Source organism: Stigmatopora nigra, chromosome 10 (assembly GCF_051989575.1).
Source record: "Stigmatopora nigra isolate UIUO_SnigA chromosome 10, RoL_Snig_1.1, whole genome shotgun sequence".
Classification (NCBI taxonomy): Eukaryota; Metazoa; Chordata; class Actinopteri; order Syngnathiformes; family Syngnathidae; genus Stigmatopora; species Stigmatopora nigra.
Window position 1 is genome coordinate 11,848,639 of NC_135517.1, and position 20,156 is coordinate 11,868,794.

A 20,156-nucleotide genomic window follows, 5' to 3' on the forward strand; every position below is an offset into this window, starting at 1 on the left:
ATAGTATACATTTTTGCCATTTGCTACGGGGATGCAATATCTTTCTATCAACAATGTTTGTTTAACTGCAGCAAATTTGTCTTATCCTAGTAAATATTGAGTGACATTTATTATCGGCTGAAGGCCCATAAGTACACTTGATTGTTTTAATGAGCTTTCAAGCAGGTCGGGGCGAAAAGAAAATGGGATCGGAAAGTACCACGACAACAAACAAAACTACCAAAAAAAATCTAAGTGAATCTCAAATCAAACCTTCGTACAAGAATATAAAGCCTGGTCTATGTGGCACCATTAGACCTTTTCATGACAAAAAAAAGGTTAATGTTAAGGATCAACGGAACATATTTGACATTTTTTAATTAACTTTCTACAAGTCTAAAGGTAGGGTGTGCAGGCAAATTCAAGGCAGGCCCACAGTGATCAGTTTATGTCCCAAATACGTCGTACACAGGCTCCCCTTGAAAGACGGAACTTTTCACATTACAGGCATTGTCATCAATGTCATGAACCTCACTGACGTCGTCATTGTCCTAGTTGGTGGAGTTAGTAGAGAAGGAAGACTTTTGTTCTCTCCAAAGCATGGAAAAAGCCTTTAAGGCAAAAAAGGGTGGTTGTTTGTAGAATAAAACCAGTGGTTGAAGGTCAGAGGGCAAAATGAGGGGGTGTCAAGATTCACATCTCTGTGTCTGCTACCGGTGTCTGGCCGGTCGCAGAGTGGCCATTAGTTGTCGGGGCGGGATTGGTCCCATTTTCTGGTGGAGATTCTCCGTTAGCAGCAGCGGGTTTGTCAACAGGATCTTGAGGCAGTGGTGCGACGGACACCAGGGTATTGGCCTGGTTCTCCTCATCCACCTGGTAAGACTCAGCCTGTGGAAAGCACACAGCAAAGCCGCTCACCAAGTGAAACATGTTTAAATTTCCTGTTCAAATAGAACACTCAATCAGGCAAGAATGTGTGAAGTGAGAATATATTTGCAAGTGTAGGCAAAGTACCAAAGCAAATAAAAGCATTCTTTCTTAATGAAGTTTATGGTTTTCAGCTGTGTGAACTCAGAGGGATGATGTCCACTGGGAGGTCATCTAACATGCTGTCCTTACACTAACTCTTTATTAAGGCGTTCACTTTTGGGGAGTGGCTGGTTCTATGAGTTCAGACGTCCGCCAATGATACATGATACTCGGGATGGAGTTGTGCAGAATGAAGTCACTGGGGCCTTGAACAAAGGCAGTTCCATCAAAATAGTCCAATGGGCGTACCCCATGTGGTAACTCTTTATAAAAGATGGTGTCGCGAGCTTGTGAGAAAAACAAACTGAAACCATGTGTCACCTCATGGCAAGATGTAATATTAAAAAGGAAAGAAATTCCTAAATGGTGGAGGTTTGAGTTGAGCATCTCCTTGCTAGTGTTTAACTGACAACAGGAGAGTTATAAATGTCATTCACAATCCATTTGCACTTTCAATATTGTAATATTTTTTTGTCTGCGATATTGGTGATGAATGTTTGAAATGTGTTGCTGGACACACGTTGTTCTTAATTGATTACATTTAGTTTCTCTAAGAAATCTGCCCTGCAGAACACCTGGTAGAACGGTAATGTGCAATTGCTTGTGAGTCCACTTTCAAATTAGGACGCCATTGTGCAGTGCTAGTAGTAGTAGTAGTAGTAGTAGTAGTAGTAGTAGTGACCTGGGCAAGGCATCAAGTCCAGTGCCTTTTGGGTCTTGGTATTTTGACCTAAAGAGGAACCTCACAGACTTTGAGGTTACTTTTCTTGGTTTCCTGTTTTCATGTCTCCAATGTTTTCTAAAAATGTCACTGTCCTTTTATCTACTCACCAGTCGAACTCCTTTGGAATTTTTGCGGTGGCTTTTAAAGTAATAACCGGCAACCAACAGAGCAGCCAGCAGCAGGCCAGTCAGTAGCAGGGAAACCAGCACTAGTTTAGAGTTCTTCCTCCAATGAGGTACAGCCTCTCTCACACCAGCCTGATCATCAAAATAAAAGAAAGCGATGTGAGCATTAAGTGGATTTGTTGTTGATCTTTTCTTGTTGGTTTCTTTACCTTGTCTTTGATGTTGTCATTGTTGAACTTGTTGACCATGCCTTTCACGTCATCTGCAAGACAAGAGAGGCACACCCTAAGTCATAAATCCCATTCCCACTGTTGTTCAGATTGAGCATCAGCCAAAGTAGACAAATGTATTATGTATCATCATTAAATCCACAAATCTGACCTTCAACGTACTGTCCAGATACAAGTATCTGGTCTGTGTTGTCCTCCTGGTAGAGCTCGAGTTTGCAGTCTTCGCCGCACAACTCTTCTAGAATGCTTTGAATCCTAACTTTGGTGTTTTTCTGTAAATTGAACAAAATGAAATATGCCAGTCGAATTGATAAATAGTTGGTGCTTATGAAATATACTGCTTTTACTTACACAATTGGAAGACTGGGTGAGTTTCAGATTAACAGCATTTTTATCCTGGACTGCGTCTTTTCCCACACATACCACATCACCCTATTGGGTGCACAAAGGTGGGAACTCAAGCAAAGGCTTATTGCCTATGAAGTTCACATTGATGTTGTGACATCTCACCTCCGGAATGTTTTTCGCGCCGTCACCTCTCACCGGGGGAGGTGGTGCGGCAGTCAGTTGGTCCTGGATTTGCGGTTCATCTGCGGAGACATCTAATATCACTTGTCCTCCTTCAGCGCTGTCTTCGTCGGACACGGGTGTGTCTTCTCTCTTGTTCTCTGGTCCCATTGATGGTGCCTGTGTAATCTGTTCATTGGTGTTTAGAGTTTCCATCACAACGTCCAAGAGTTGATTGTTTGTTCCTGAGGAGGGAATGTAACAGAAAAGGTAGAGGCCGTGCTTATGTTAGAGCCAGGTGATTATATATGTACGAGAAGATTGATATTGAAAAAAGTTCAGAAATGCTAATGTTCAACCCCATACTAAGGCCATAATCTATGAAAGCTTCATATAAGGTTGTTAAATCTTAAATAAGTAGCATAGTGGACTGAAAATGCTATTTTTTTTAGGACAGTGTATTTGTAACTGCCGCCATTGTTTAAGTTCCAAATTATACGACTTTTGCTTTCATCCATTTATTATTAGAAGACAAAATTCAGTTAATTTTATTAACCTGTAAATGTTTCAACTTCACTGTCAAAGCCAGTAATATGTCTGTTTTTATAATAGAAGCAAAAAGGCATAATTATTTACTTCACATCTTGACATTTTTACTGAAATATAGTGCTGTATATATTGGACTAGGTCCTACTTTTTGAGGTTGTTGATGCATACTTGTAGCAGTTATGCATGTAAACTGCTTTACATTTTATTATGCTTATGTTTTCCCACATTAAGACCTTAGGTCACACTTGAATTAGTCTAGAGAGATGAGTTCCCAGAGTGTAATTCCAATTTACCAGGCGCTTGAGTTGTCATTGGTCTCATGTGTCCTTCCAACTGTTCCACTGTCGCCGCTGTAGTAGCTTTTTCCGTGGTGACGTCATCTTGTGCTCTAACTCCTGCTGTAAAGAATAATTTAGAACATACCAGATCAATTTTAAATACTCACATGGTACTGGGTAGAGATGGTGAGTTACAACAGCACAACTGTCTGTTTTAATGTACACTAATTTGCTAAATCTCGTTATTAGACCCGTAAAGCGATTTTACATGAGATGCTTTGCATTCCTTGGTGTGCAAGATACAATACTGGCTCTTAAAGCCAGGAGAGAGTTGGATCTCCCAGAAAGACCTTAAATCAATGGGCAGCAGTGTAGTAAAAAAAAAAAAGAACGTCTCCACTGGAGCCTTCTGCAAATAAACCTTTTCTCTTGGCGACATAACCCTGCCAGCCAACTTCCCACTGAGAAACACGCTGAGTGCTTCCCAGGAAAATCTGAACATGCCAGAAGCAAAACTTGTGGACTCATGCCAAAGTGTGAAAATATTTATTATTACAGCGGCATGCTTTTTACCAGAAAAAAAAGCTTTTCACTGCAGATAAAGTGCAGCTTCTGTCAATCAAACGGTAGGTCTGTATAGTCTTGATTTGCTTCTATGTGCGATAAAGATAGTTTTTGGTTTTCTCCGTGGCAAACCTAACCTGGAAGAAAAATGCATTCTACACTTGTGTGATGATATTTGCATTCATTGTATATTTGGCACTAGATTGTGAAGTAATTTCTTACTTAGTTGGGGATGCCTTGATTGAATGGTCAGGGATAAACCACCATTATATACTTTCCCAACTGTTTTGAGTTATGACATGGCCATTATGTCATTTTCCAGTCCTTCCCTCATAACTTAGGAAGCTAAAATGGAGTTTGATTTCTAACTTTGGATATTTCCGTTGCATTTGTTGAATCTTTTTGGAACCACACCCCTAATGACAACATGCTGGCAGTGTGCTTGAAGCCTTTTGTTGGCGTGACAGGTCAAATTGCAGCGAGGAGGGTCCGGCGATCAAACCAAAACAAGGCATTCCTGTTGCCCAGATTTGTGCTGTGCTGCCAAAAACCCCGCCATCATTACCTCACTTTCCAAACATTCCCATAATGCATCAACTCTGCAGATCTCATTACACTCTCACCCACTCGCTCACTGTTATTTTTGCTGCTTCCTGCACTCTGTAAATTGTCATATTATTTGCCGCTTTGTTCACATGCGGCTATCAGTTAGATGTTGACTTAAATTTAAACTGTCACAAACCTGGCTGCATTCTTTGCTATTGGATTTATGGTGTTTTTTTGCCATAAATCCCAGTGATATACTGGACATCTCTAGGGACCGAAATAGGATTGCATTAGTACTATTATCTCATTAACACGAGGCATTAGATATAACATCAGAAAACATTTATACAATTTAATCTGTTTAATTGGATTAAACGTTTTCTGTCCTCTGCAGTTTTTTTCATGAAATCACTTCAATCGTGGTCAATGAGCCAATTATTCCATGCTTGCTTTTGCTCACAATCCTAATTATACCTATCCGTCCTATTTGTCAGACATTTTATGGTGTTGGTCCTTGATAAATGTTGAGAAAATGAAAACTCTAAGGTGCTATTGGTTACTCATTATAGAATATAATATTCACTGATGTGACACATTGCTTACATTGCTCCTACAAGGTATATCATTGTGACAAGCAGGTGCCATGTTGCGTGTCTTATGAGAGCAGGTGTTAAGGCCACGAATCTAGCCCTTTGGCATGCTTTGTATTTGCAACTGTCCATGACAGCTGCTCATTATATTGTACGGATCTGCTCTGGAGAGCACGTGCGTTCTATATTTTGCAACATACACAGGCCTTTTTGAGCATGAATCAATGTCATGTGAAAAAATGGTGTGTGAACTTTTCAACCCTTGGACTTTGATAGATATATGCAATCTTGAAAAAAATGTATATAAATTGCAGTTTGTGTTCTAATTTGAATCTCCATTAAAAATGACAACCTTGGTTGTTCAAAACAGTTGCTAAACATATGAAAGACAAATTGATGACTGAAACTAATACAATTAGTCAGGAGTAACCAAACCCTTCCATAAACTACTGTATAGTATATGCAGGTTGATTTTAATTCCTTTGCTGGTACTGACGGCGATATATGCTTTTTCCATTTTACTGAGAGGCCAGGTAAGAATCATTTAAAATGAATTCTATCACCATTGGAACTTCTACATGGCATGACTGTTATTTTGGAAGATATTGATCTCACAGGTGCTAACCATAGTTAGACAACTGCAAATGGAGGGGTTGTACTCTTGTGCCAATTACATCCATGAGAGGACGATCATGCCTTGACCTTGATTGTCTATCTTTTATAGGTCTACAGCTGCCATTCTCCTTCTGTCTCTGGGTGGCCTGCTAGTTTATTTTACCTAAAAAGGGACAGATTTGAAAACGGCCTGTGCATAAATTTTGCATTTGTGTTATACAAACGTGACTCGCTCAAGTAGCTGAGTGCTTATAAGATAAAATGTGTTCTTTCAGCTCTGATTGCTCCATCCCAGTGAGGTGTAGTGGGCCTGTCTTTTATTGGGTGAGCAGAACTGCCATTAGTGATGTTGCAAAATATAAGTCTGACGTTTTAAGTTTGTGTGACTTTTGAGACGAATATCACCATGCTGCCATATTGACATTTTGATGGTAGATTTGAGTTGATGAATACCACCCCCTTTGTTGTAGGGTGCTTATTATAAATGAATGAGTCAAATGTGGCCCAGAATGTAACTGAAACTTCTCGTTTTTTGTTCATCTCTGTAGTCATAAGGTTGAATGTATTTTTTTATTTTTTTAAAGCAGAGTAGTTTTATTATTCCCTTTGGGAGACAGCCTTCCAGACAAATTTGTTTGACGAGCAACCCAGAAGGGATTTTGAGCTACCTTGAAGTTTCCAACGTACTCTGCTTCAAACAAGACTGTGGCTCTTGAGACTCCCAAACTCACTGCCATTTCTTGGGATGAACATTTTGTGATCACTAGTTGTGTCCTATTGTACAAAAGCAAACAAACCTCCAGTAACATCATGGTTCTAAACAGCCTTGACCCCTTTTGTTGACTTCAACACTTTTCCCACAAGACAGCAATTCACTGGACTGCTGTGGTCTGGATATATTCCATACTGAAGACCCCCTTCACCACTCCTTCCCCCATCTCTTGGGACTCTGGATGAAGGAATGTGGCGGGCTAGAAGCCTGACGGCTTCACACCCCTTGCCGACTGCTCGCCCTCTCCCAGTCACGCACTGCTAATCCCAGGCATCTTCTGAGTTACACACCTCTTTCGTTTGGGAGTGCAACATTTCTGGAGGAGCACCATATCCATCTCCTTGTTCTACACATGTTCTTTATTTCACTACTCGGGCCAAATTAAGACCAAGCCAGGACGGTTCCCACAGCTACCAAAAACTTGGCCTTTCTTTTTTCTTTTCCCATTTAGACATGGGTTATTCCCCGTTGCATTACCTCGTGCCAAATAATGTGTAACTTGCATTCTTCATTGGACTAACAGCTTCCTGAAGGTTTTGCTGATTTTATAGCAACAAAGCCACTTATTTTTCTAGGCCCATTTAGGTTTGCCAGTTGTGTCCAAAATCTATTTGCTTGGTGATTTTAAATCACATTGTCAACACTGGAACTATTGTAACCCACTGTGACCATTTCAATAAAGACCCCTATGTTGTGAACTGATGGTTTTTATACACTATGTCCAGAGGCCATGCTGGGTCTTGTATTAACCGCTGCTAAAAGATGTGACTGATGGCCTAAAATAGTTGCTCAAAATCACTGCTTCATGCTTCAGGGCGGGTCACAAGTGGTCAAAACTTTGACCTTTTCAATTGAAGATATATATAACAAAATTGACAACATGGTTTCTCTATGCATCAAAAGCTGTGTGAATGTTCTGACATCAATTAGGTTCTGCGATGCCCTTTCTAATCGGCGTAACATTCTGCAACGCCATTCAGTCTTCCTTCTTTTTCAACAAAGAGATTTTTCTTTTCCATCTAAGCCTCTCTTTTTGATTCACTTAACTTTAAGACTCAATAGATTTTTCTGAGCATCTTAAGTATCATCTTTCCCAATCATTTCCAAGATGATAGCTATCAAATAAGTAGTAAATCTTATTTTGCTTTGTAATTTCATATCTGGATGCTCTAAATGAACTTGGATTGGAGAGTTAAGAGTATACTGAGGAATTTGACACCAAAGCTTCGTACCTCTGGGTTATGGGCGCACTGCAATTCTACCCTCTGTGAAACAACAAGCTACTGACCCCAGTATCTTGACTATGCTGAACCCCCCACCCATCATCGTCTTCCCCTTCATTCCTGTCAGAGCAATTGATAGCCACCCGATTCTCTCCCCTTGGCAGGAAAACAACGAACTTTCATGGTTTCAATCAAGCCCGGCGTGTAGTTCACCCGGTGACACCCATCTGCAACCAACCCGACCCCGAGGGCTGCTTATCAAAAGTGCTGTGACGGCTTTTGAGCGCCACAATCAGGAAATGTGACATCTGCTTTCAATTGCCATGTTCTTGTTGTAACCCAGCCTCCCCCAATCCAGTACACATTGGTTTGAATGTGTGTAGGTAGACATTTTAGGCATGTGTCTGATGCCTAAGGCTATTTATTGATTGGTGCAGAATTAACTTGAAATATAATACATTTTCAGAAAAACGAACACTAGGAAATGCATCCAGTTTTGACATTGACTGTAACAAACCATTAAGACTCTCAACATGAGTGCACTTGGGCTACATATGAGGAGTCTGTAACTTTTTTTTGTGTTTTAAGAATTTAACATTGTCATCTACCAGTGAATGATCATTGCCAGCCCCTCCCAATTCGAATGGTTTGGATGTGTATCAACTTCAACGGCAACAAATTAGTTAATAAGGAATGGTGTTAATTCCAATGCTGTTGTTAACACTGAGACGATGACTTTGTCAACCAAATAACAGGCAGGAGTCTTTAGTTACGCTTTAACATACCACACCTTATTGAAAGGATGTGGGGGTTTGACTGTTAGAAAACAGAAAAAAAGCAGCTCTGGTTTCATTCACCCTTGTGAGGATAAGCAATTCAGAGAATGAATGAATGAAAAATCTAAATTAAAATCTGTACCTCACTGTAATCCCAATGTATTTCTGTATTGCTGGTATTTTGACATTGATCTTAGACTGCATCTGCGTATAGTGGCTACACAAACAATTTTCAACCTAATTACAAGCTCCTACCTAGGGCTGGTTAAGCAGCCGGGCTAAATAGTCACTCTAAACCACTTCACAGTGCACACAAACATTACAGTCTGTTGTGGTTCATTGGTGGAATATGTTAGGTGGTCCATCCAAACATAGGAAATCTCCATTTCTTATATTCCCATTCTTTAAAGAAGTAGCCTGTTTAATGTTTTTATTGTCCCTCGGCAGTCTCTCCATTATGGTACCAGATCTCCTCCTCACCATTTGTCACGGTAACCATAGCACTCTCTAAGGTCCATAAATTTCATTCATTGACTAGTACCCTCCTTTCTTGCTTATGTAAGCTGCAGCACTAGCCTAATCCGTCGATTAGACAATTCAGTGGGGTTTATTAATCCATCTCACTAAGCATATATTTAGTTCAAAAGTAAGGTAAGACTTAGGGATTTGCCATGCTTATGAAGTTTTATACCTAGTTGCATTCATCTTTTTAGATTATTCTGTTTCTTTGCATGTGAAACTAATATAGACTAAAACATTTCCTCTCAAAAGCAAAATGTTTCTGTTCCAGAATGTCTATTTAGCAATTTGTTTCCCGTGGATGAGCTCATGAGCAGTGGAAGACACCCGTTTTGAATTAAGTCATTCAGTGTGTGATTAATTTAAGACCACAACTTAGTGCTTCGGTTGAGTCTCAGCTCCAATGTGATAAAGTATGTAGGAGTTAAACTGATTTAAACTTGGCTTTCTCACATTTTATTTGCAAAAAACCCTCCAGCTCTTCTTTTGATTAATGAGTAGGAACTAGAGTTTAATCAAATGACCTGGCAGGAGCTGAGTTGAGGCAACCCCTTTTCAAAGGGGTTTGATTATTCTTAAGGTGTTTATTTCCTTATTTGGTGGTGGTTCTGTGAAAACATTAATGTTGCTCGACAGAGAATTTGGACTCAATAGAAGCAGCGTTAGGAACAAAAAGTTAATAGGTCAAAATTCAGTGTGCACTTAACAAAATCTCTGATGAGATCACCCTCAAATGCTGAAGAGGAAAATAAATTAAGATGGTGGTGCATCCTTCTGGAACGACATTTATGTAAGTTTTTCAGTTGAGCTTCATCCAATTTTCCAAATAGTTCAACTCTATCAATCAACTTTCATTGCTGACGAAAGTCTCAACATACAACTTGATGTTCCATCCAATTATATTCTAAAAGGGAGTTTTTTTTAAAATCAGGAACATTGATAGTGAAAGGAGTTCAAACTTTTGAAAAAAGCCTTGAATATTTGTTCATTTTTCAAATAATCATTGTGGATTCAAATGTGTCTGTCTTGTAGTGATAACTCAAATGATCCCTTTGTTTGCCTTGGTAAGCCCCATTTGGAGGGGAAAAAACATCCCAAAACCACCACTTTTCCAAATCTTAGCAAACTCTACAGTAATCCAACATCAGGAATGAGATCTTTTGTTTGCATTCCAGGCAGCATAAAATTGTAGGGTTAAAAACCTGGATTCAAACTGGAAGTCCATTCCAACTTCTCCAACTTTCCCCCGCCTTGCCAACCACACACACTCAGCTTTCGCTGTAGCTCAACTATTTTCTCCGATTTTCTTCCATTTAGTCATTTTTAAAGGCTGTACTCACCAATCAAAAATGAACTGGTAAGGAGAAAGACCAAGGCCAGCATGATAAGGAGGGGGCCTGTTCTCTGTGGAGATGATGCTGCCATGTGCACGCGTCCAACTGTTGTGGTCAAAAATGGAGGGAAACGTGGAAGTAAAGCTGGTTCAGCAAAAGTTTTCCTCTTACTGGTAGCAGGATGGATAAAGCACCACTTGTGTTCTGTCACTTTTATACAGCCCTCCCTTGCTCCCTCTCTCTCCTTCCCTCCCTCATTGAGGCCCTGCCCTGCACCCGTCTTCCTGCTGGTGACTTTAACCCTTACTTTACGGCCACACCCCTCAACTTGAATCAAGGCAGATGTTGTGCTGAAAGAGAATAGATTCTTTTTTTAGGATGCAGTGTCTTTCCAAAACGTACCACAATTTGCAAATACCTATCACGTTTATCATACACAGACATTGTAACTGCTCAACAGTTGGGCATTCTTTTGTTTGTTGGTGTAGAAAATGAGCGTCTGACCTGCAAACCCCGCTTGATGGGGGCAGTAATCCAGAACACAATGAAAGGTGACTGCTAACAAAAGACTGGAATACTCCAGGGTTATAGAGATGGACTGCCGAGAACAATATCACACTACTAACAAAGGTGCAACTCAGTGTTATGGTAATCTTATTAATCCATTTCTGTAGCCTGAAGCTAGCTGCCCTCTAACAGGACATCAATCATCGGTGGCCGAGGACCACGATTGAAGACACCACAGGATCCGTTTAAATGGTTCACACTTCCATAGAGGGCCTTGAAAGCCCACCACCAACTCCCACCTCCTTGACCCGCTCCTGCGAACTGAGAATTTGTCTCTCAGTTCTCATGGTCTTACACATCTGGAAGCACTGGTGAAAGTATGCTAAATGACTTGTTAAAAAATATCCCACCCTTTTAGACAACAATTAGTCAAAGCTGACCACGGGGATCTTGTCTTAAAACAGTTGTGACATCGGACACCACCGGCCGTCACCCCCACGTCCCATCTCCCCATTTCCTCTGCCACCCCTCCTCCATTTCTCCCAGCAGACCAAGACCCCAAACTCCAGCTCAAACAGTGGGGTTTTCAAGCGGCCAATTGGCCTCTCACCGTGACTTAGAAGAGCTTTGCTCGACATCCACCCACCCCCACCCGAGTGAGAGGGAAGCAGCGGCCGATTATGGCAGCTGCAGCTGGACAGCATCAGTCATATCGCCCCAGTAAAACATTTAATTAGTCTATTGCCTACTTAATAGTTGCAGTTACTTTGTTTCTTAAAAACTACAGCCTCCTGTCAGATTGTAGTAAATATAACTTAACTTTAGGATTGAGAAAAATTTCTAATTGTGAAGATTCTGGCCAGATCTTGAGGTCCAAACACATGCTTTAGTTTACGAAATTGGTCAGGTGTTTACATGGTCAGTATGTTAAGTTAGACTAACCAAATTATTAGATTGCCTTTATTGCTATGTCACCTAACCAGTGTGCAGTTTTAACACGACCCCACGAAGGATTTTCCTAAGTATACACAATGGTTAGTGTTGACCACATGCATATAGTGAATACAACCGTGTAGACTTTTTTTTGTCCATAGTACCTTTTTCTATACATCTGTTTTCAAACATGGAACCTCTTTTCTAATTTCCTGCTGTACATTTTCTATGACCAGCTGCGATCTCTGCATCTGTGTGGCACTTATTTTGATGAGTTGTAACAATTTAAGAGGACGTTAGCCCAATCTTATTGTTGACCCCTCATGGTTACGTAAAACACATAATAAGACAATGAACTAAATGCACTCATGAAATGACGAAGTGTCTCGAGAGAAATATTTGAGCTCTTGTGCTTGCACTTCAGTTCACATGAAGCCAAAACTCTGAATCTAAACCTTTGTAAGTTGTCTAGTCACTTTTTCCCCCTGCTTGCTCCTTGACTTTCACTGCTTGTTTTTATGCCGCACACGTACCTCTTCTTTTGTTCTGAAGTGTACAATGTTTTTTCTCTGCCAAGAACTACTACAATGGGGCAAATAAGTATTTAGTCAACCACCAATTTTGCAAGTTATCCTACTTGAAATGATGAAAGAGGCTTCTAATTGTCAACATGGGTAAACCCCAACCATGAAAGAAAGACAGAATGTGGATGAAAAAAAAAACAGAAAATCACATTGTTTGATTTTTAAATAATTTATTTGCACATCATGGTGCAAAATAAGTATTTGGCCAATACCAACAGTTTATCTCAATACTTTATGTAACATTTGTTGACAACAAAGGAGGCCAAATGTTTTCTGTAACTCTTCACAAGCTTTTTACACACTATTGTTGGTATTTTGGCCCATTCCTCCATGCATATCTCCTCTAGAGCAATGACATTTTGGGGCTGTAGGTGGGCAACACGGACTTTCAACTCCCTCCACAGATTTTCTATGGGGTTGAGATCTGGAGAGTCGGTAGGCCACTCCAGGGCCTTGAAATCTTTGTTGCCCTGGCTGTGTTTGGGATATTGTCATGCTGAAAGACCCAGCCACGTCTTATCTTCAATATCCTTGTTGGTGGAAGGAGATTTTCACTCAAAATCTCTCAATACATGGCCCCATTCATTCTTTTCTTTACGCAGATCAGTCGTCCTGGTCCCTTTGCTGAAAAATAGACCCAAAGCATGTTTCCAACCCCATGCTTCACAGTGGGTATGGTGTTCTTTGGATACAATTCTGTATTCTAATTGAAATATATTAGGAATAACACTTCATGTGTTGAAAGCAGAACTAGAATATGGTCTTTGCCGATGATGAATGAGTGCTAAGTCTTCCTGGGGTCCTCCCAGGCTTTAGAGGATAGTGGTTGAAAATGTGAAATGGAATGCCAACCAGTGAACCATCACAAGGGTCATGGGGAGTGAAGTCATGGCCATGCGGTCAAATGCCACAGAAGCGCTTTTGATGAAAAAGTCCAGAGCAGATTGAAAGTCTGGCCTACACAATTACAATGGACAGTAGGGATTCAAAAATAAACAGTTGCAGGGGGCTCTATTTCTTTGGGGTTCACTTCTGTTCTCAATTAGAGAATAAATAAATGGGAGCAGATTCATAGGTTTTATGAGTAACTATTGTCAATACAATCTTAAACAACAGGATGAAATACAATTTCCTCTTTTAAGTTTGTTGCCATTGTAGATTTACAGCCAAAAAAGACAAAGTTAGACTATTCAAATTCTGAAAGTACTTAGAAAGTGATTCTCTCGCATACCACTAGAGACTGTCCAAGTCCCACTAGTCTTGGCCTAATAATGCCACACATTTCTGAATCACATGCGTAGTGGCCATTAATTTGTGTTCCTTAAAATCAATACAGTGTGTAAGCATGCCTCAAACTCTCTCGGTCGTCACAGTAAAGCAGAAGTGCAATTGCTCCAGCAGTGAATTATTGTTTTAATTTTGTTTGGACTTGAGATATCCAATTAGAGACTCTTAAGGTCATATAGAAGCACTCAAATTGTCTAGATTCTAGATTGTAGAAGAGACAACACACAACAACATCTGACTGGCTTTCGATCTTAAGAGATAAAAACTCATGGCTTATGTCACCAAATGACTTTGTCTGCATTGTACCTACTCTTTATACAGTTTCCTTTGCCCTTTTTCTTCTCATATAAATCTTGACTATTTTATTTGGTTCCTCAATTGTTTGCTCAATAACCTGCAAGCGGAATATTCGAGTGCTTCTGGCAGACAATCTACATTGAAAGATATAAAACAGCCACCCTCTCACATTGCGATGTTTCAGTGGAAAGCAAAATACTTGGCCACCCAGAACAATAACGTACCACTGTAATGCTCTTATTAATGCTTAATTGAACCTATTAATCTGTTTTCTGTTCAGGCAAAAACAATTGAAAAATGAATTTCATATTTTTTGCTGTAAATCTCGTAGAGTTCCTAGATTAGCTTCTTCATAGGGTGCCTTTCTTGAAGTGATTTCCAGAGGGAATGAGGGGGGATCTGGGAAGTGGGTGGGCAAAGTGTGTGTGTGTGTTGGGGGGTGGGTGGGGGGTTGGGGGGGATACCATTACCGCTCTGTCTGGTCCAAGCGGTGATGTCTTCATGACCGTTTTAATGTGCAAGCCAGAGAACGGAAGTGAAGCCATCATAAACTTTGTGAGTGAATGTTCCTTTTATCATGGTGAATCATGACTATGTCAGTATTTAGGACCTATGGGACTCTCCACAAGGCTCTGCAAAACAGGCACAGCCACACAGCCTCTCAGATGGGCTCCTTGAGAATGTAAACATTCTTGCTTCAAACTGGAGCCACCCTCAAACTAGCAATTTTTTCATCCACGGGATGGCAGTAGTCAACCATACAGATGCATTCCATCCTAATGGAATTCTTTAATCAACAGTGTTTAGATTTCTAGCATCTGTATGCAATATTACAATTCCCTTGCCAGACAATGTACAATGACGTCACTAAATATTTTGTTAATGGAACTGGACCAAAGGATGTATCGAGGCAAATGTGAAGGATGAAGCACAATCACTGATGAATTTACAAAACCAACGGGGCAAATTGTCAGCTTTGTGAGCACTGAGGGAGTTGTACGGCAGATCCGTTAGAGATTTGCGTTTCTTGATTTGGACATCTGTCTCCTGTCCTAGGCGTGAACAAACACTCACTCGGCGTACTGCCTGTTTGATCGTGTGCAGCCTGATAATGCTGCATGCATATTTAATTAGGACGGCAGGAGGCTGATGCATGCAGACCTCAGCAGCCTGCAGGATGTGCACGGGCAACGTTTCAGGGAATGTAGTAATGCTTGATTGTACAGGAGAGGCAAAATGAAAAAAGGCCTAGGCCCTGTGTGTTTGCATAGTTTAAGTTGTCTTTATCAGTGCCTGTTTTGTACACACAGTGATCATGTTGTCCAGAATTGTCCACAATTCCCAAGGACCATTTACGAAAACGCTGCTCAAGCAAACAAAGCAAATGTATTAATCAACTTGTTGATGCTGATTTTTTAGCTCTCTCTGCTGGTGGTGGATAAATAGTGCACCTGACTTTTACGTACAATTTATCACATAGGGGAAACATTTGGGGCTACGTTATTTTTATGTCCATATATCCTAACAACATTCCAAACGCAACTCACTTGTCAAGGAGAAATAATACTGAATTGTAAACATGCTTTCATTGCAGACATAGTTTTCCAAAAGACCTCCGTTCTCACAATAAAAGTTGCGATGTCAAGCTTTTACAATACATTATGCATAAAATCAAATAATCATTTTTTACATGTGAATTTTAATGCAAAGGATTCAATAATTGGTTGCAGAAATGCAAGTCTACTGTCAATCATTGAACCAGCTAATAATTGTCAACAACCTGTCAAATTCATATTTTCACTCCTTGTTTTGTATTGTATTATAGTGTAGTTTTGTGAGCAGGCTTATACTCACAAAATTCAAATTCCATCTCGTGAGCTGCATCCACACAGGTTTGGAGTTCTGAATACGCACAAAACCATCCAATCACCCCCTACTGCTCTGCTTGCCCTCAGGGATAAACATAAATAATGAATTCCTTATAGCAAATGCAAAGGAGTCCTTCCATGCTGCACACATGCCACACCAAATATTGTCACAACAATTGGAGTACAACAAATTATTCCTTTCTTTTCCAGGAAGCTTGCAGGCGTTTTTCAATTCAATGGGATTTAATAATTTTCTACAGCATATTTCTTTGTTGTTTTACAAGCTTTGCTCTTCTGTTGTGACACTGCTACACCTTAAGCACAGTCTTAAGTGTTTGTAATCAAAATAAATCCCAGTCAGCAGCAGTATTTCTTGTCTTTTGGAAAACAATTACTGTTTGTTCCACTATCTAACTCCATGTCTTAAAACATTGTCTTAAAACTTTTACATTTGTTAATGACAGTGAATGGGTTAAGTAGTTACTACCCTATCATAACTAAAATATTGTGCCCAGTGCCCATTATAGACCAAAGGCATCAATATCTCATACTCATTCTCTCGTCATGTCAGTAGAGTGTCATTGCAAGGCTTTGTGGACATGTAAGAGATATGACAGTCACGTGGTGCCTTTTCAATGAACGCCCAATTATAACCCCCCCAAGTGAATCAGCTTGCCATTGAGTTTTTTTAATAATAGGACAGTCAGTACCGAGATTGGTTTGAGACTGGCTAAAAATCAGAGGCGGTGAGAAGATTTCCAATGTCAGTTTTATGGTATGTTGTTCTTTTTATAATGAGTTTGAGGTTAAAATAGATTAGATTAGATTAGAACTTTATTTCATCCCATATTTGGGAAATTTCCCTGATTGCAGTAGCAAGTCAGACACAGAAGACATTGTAGACCTAGGTAAAAAAAAACTGGAGCCACACAAAGTCTCATTATTAATTATCGGTACAAAAGAAAACAGGCAAACATGAGTATCGTCAGCTGTTCAATTTAATGTATAACAACAGTAAAAAGTGAACCTTTTGCTTGCAAAATAGGAGTGTTTTTTTATATACAATATTTATACAATAATATATAGTTAAAAAAACCATATGACAGTTTATTGCACAACACATTTATAACTTATCAAATCACACATGGAAACACATGGGTCCTTTGTCATATTTCAACATTTAACAGGAATCGGAGGCTTTTCTTATCTTTTGGTAGTGAACTGAAGGGGGTTTCAACAAAGACAAAGAGAAGTCCTCCACAGGAAAAGGCGTGATCAAGCACACAGACACGTTAGCCATTGTCACAGTTTGGTGCGTCATGAACAAAACCGAAATCCCAAATGGGCTTTGGACCGACAGTTTCATCGTGATAAGTTTCTATATGGCACTCTATAAATACAGCAGCAAAAAAGACCAACAGCAGTCAGGTCCAAAATCAAAGAGGGTATTACACAGAGTTGGAGAAGGGCGTAATGTGAAGCGAGTGAAGTGCAGTCAGGTGGCAAAACATCAAATTCACAAAATAGGGCTAATGAGCCCACCACACATGCCAGCCATCATCCTAGATCCGGCACAAGCTCTCTAAACTTCATATACAACTCCAAAATTAAAAATCGCATCACATTCTCCAGCTCCATTGTCCACGTCACTTTTATTAAAGTGGCTTTATCGGAGAAACCGGACAGCAGGCCCGTCATTCGGCTTAGTCTTTCCAAATTACTTCCCGGGAGCGACAGGTGTGCTTGTCTGAGACACTTGGTGCATTTCAAGTACAATGTAAACAATGACTGATGAAACAGGGAAAGAGCCTATACAATGGGCCTTTTACCATTGTTGATGACACATCCTCCTTCAGTGCAATTTATTCTCGCTTCATCTTCTAATGACTGAATTAGTGCTCTGTAGATCACGTCACATGTCCTATTCATACTGCACTTTCTGTACCATACTATACAATGTCTTAATAGATGTATTTATGTGCTGGAGCCTATGATAATATAAATGTGAAATATCATTGTGAGAATATTGAGAGTACAATGGCTCTTATGGCTTTGTTCTCTGGTCTGAACCAAAGCAGAAAAGCATACATGAATACATTTTGTTGTTGGTCGACATTTTTTACTCACAGCTTTTAAGGTTCTTGGTTTGAATCTCTACTATGGCCTTGTTAAGTAGCATTACACATAATTCATGAAGACTAAATTTTAATGTATTGAACCTGAAAGCATTACATGTGATTCTTATCTCATCTCATGAGCGCTCTATCCTTACTAGGGTCGGGGGGAACCAAGGGGTGGGGGGGGGGGGGGATGCCCGAGCCTATCCAAGCTGAATTGGTGGCCAGCCAATCACAGGGCACAAAGAGACAAACAACCATTCACACATCCACACTCATCTAGGGGCAATTTAGAGTGTCCAATCACCAAGCATGTCTTTGGAATATGGGAGGAAACCGTAGTTCCTGGGGGAAACCCACGAAGGCCCAGGGAGAACATGCAAACTCCACACAGGTGGGTGGACTGACCTGGATTTGAACCCAGGTCCCCCAATGAGGTTGACACACTAACCACTCATCCACTTGGCTGCCCTAGACATAATTCATTGACACAATTTAAATGTATGGAACCTGAAACTAAAATATAACTGAACAAACAGTACTTAGGAAGGGATTTCTTAAGGCAGGAAAGGGAGGCTGTGTGGTACATATACCAGGAGAATTGCTTATTTTTGTACCTCAGGAGATTTGCTGAAATCTTGGACAATGCTCAATTCTTTGTCCTTATTTTTTTGTTAAGTGTTTAAACAGTACGTCTTGTCTTTGATCCCTATACATTCTGAGCTGCAGTCGCGCATTTGAGTTTTATGCACCTGACTTACAAGTTCATTTCCCACTCATTAACACCATCAATATTAGTGTTATTGAAAGGATATAAATACATAAACTAATCCCAACCGCATGAGTTTTTTTCTAATGAACTTAATTGGTAATGACAGCATTACACTATTAGATCAGAGAAAATCAACCAGTGATGTTTTTTAAAAAAGTATGAACCCAACCTTTACAATTTTTTTCCCTCCTGCATTCCAAAAACATGCATTTGAGTTTTTTGAAAACCACATTTTCCATCGTGTTGATGTGTTGATGTGAATGTTTTTTTCTATATGTGCCTTGGCATTGGCCGGTGACAAATTGCTGCTTCACCAACGTAAGAGGTTGTTTTCTACAAAATGGGATAAAAACTAAAGACCACATTTGATTTAAGAAAATGTGAACCTGCTGTTGGCAAAATACTTATTGGCAACGTTAAATCCAGCTTATGACGCGTAGCGTTTGTACCTTCATCTCATAATAGCACCTCTTTTTTTATCTTTTGGTGATGAATTGTCCGCATGCTCTCTTTGAGCGGTCCACCGAGAAGCGCACCCCCGCTCATTTGCGGGGTGTAGCAGTTCACGCAATACAATGAATGCAGGTTACTTAACAATGGCATTGAATACAAACATCATGCTTTGGGATGATCTGCCATTCGTGTGTTTTCTTATGTATGCACGTCTTGGTGCGTGTCATTTGTATTAGGTCCATAAAGTTTGAAAGCCTCCCTGCATACAGTAAACTCTGTGTGTTTGTGTGCAGGCGTACATATGAGGTGCGTGCACATTTGAGTGCACTTGCTGTGCGCACGTTACTTGTCCTCTTCCACCTCAGCATATGCTCAAATTGTGTGTCTGCGTGTACAGCATGTGTGCATGAGTGTGTGCGTATGTACGTTGGCATGTGTTTCAGCTCTCGGCAGACAAGGCTGAGATGATCTGCTCCACTTTGTATGCCAACTTCTGCTTCTGGGCCTGCTCGTCCTGCTCCAGCGCCTCCGTGATCTAACACACATGAATGTCACATACACAATGTTAGTTGCCTTAGCTGCCACTGTTATCGTTTTTACCATTTTGGCCTGAATGATGCTTTATTTATTTGTTTATTTTTCAATTCAATACACTGAAAATATTTGCCAACTCTTATCTGAGAGCACACATGCCTGCAGCCAGTGTTGTGTCCAGCCAATGGCTGAGGGAGGCAACAGGGCATTGACAACCGGATGCTTTGCCGATTGGTAAATTGGCTGAGCTACCATGGAGACAGTCCAGAAACACTTCAGCGATTTACTAAACATGAATTACAAACATCGTAGGGCTTATAAATGATGACTTTTTGCTGTTTATAGTCCTGCCACCTTAACATTTTACTTCTGAATTTGTACTAAAAACAATGGGTTGAAAAACGTTGGACAATAAATACAATTTTGTGGTTTGCCAAAGTAGGA

The 20,156-nt window shown here is 40.2% G+C and overlaps 2 protein-coding genes across 3 annotated transcripts in view; both read right to left on the reverse strand.

The window, feature by feature from the left end:
• Positions 1-465: 465 nt before the first annotated feature.
• LOC144202574 (uncharacterized) lies at positions 466-10,556 on the reverse strand. 2 transcript variants are annotated; one of them, XM_077725409.1, is made up of 8 exons: positions 10,367-10,556; positions 3,437-3,538; positions 2,598-2,839; positions 2,439-2,519; positions 2,239-2,359; positions 2,067-2,119; positions 1,840-1,989; positions 466-867 (listed from the first exon to the last, which is right to left on the reverse strand). In XM_077725409.1, the coding sequence occupies exons 1-8, from the start codon at positions 10,449-10,451 to the stop codon at positions 673-675; spliced, it is 1,029 nt and encodes a 342-aa protein (XP_077581535.1). In that variant the 5' UTR covers positions 10,452-10,556; the 3' UTR covers positions 466-672. The 2 variants fall into 2 exon arrangements, with proteins under 2 accessions (XP_077581535.1, XP_077581534.1); XM_077725408.1 differs by having other exon boundaries at positions 3,437-3,541; positions 10,367-10,555.
• Positions 10,557-16,816: 6,260 nt separating this feature from the next.
• Positions 16,817-20,156, reverse strand: part of LOC144203013 (plexin-A2-like) — a 62,890-nt gene continuing 59,550 nt past the window's right edge. The window contains exon 32 of the mRNA XM_077726186.1: positions 16,817-19,713. Coding sequence (XP_077582312.1) covers positions 19,618-19,713 — 96 coding nt within the window. The 3' untranslated portion in view covers positions 16,817-19,617. The remainder of the gene's footprint in view (positions 19,714-20,156) is intronic.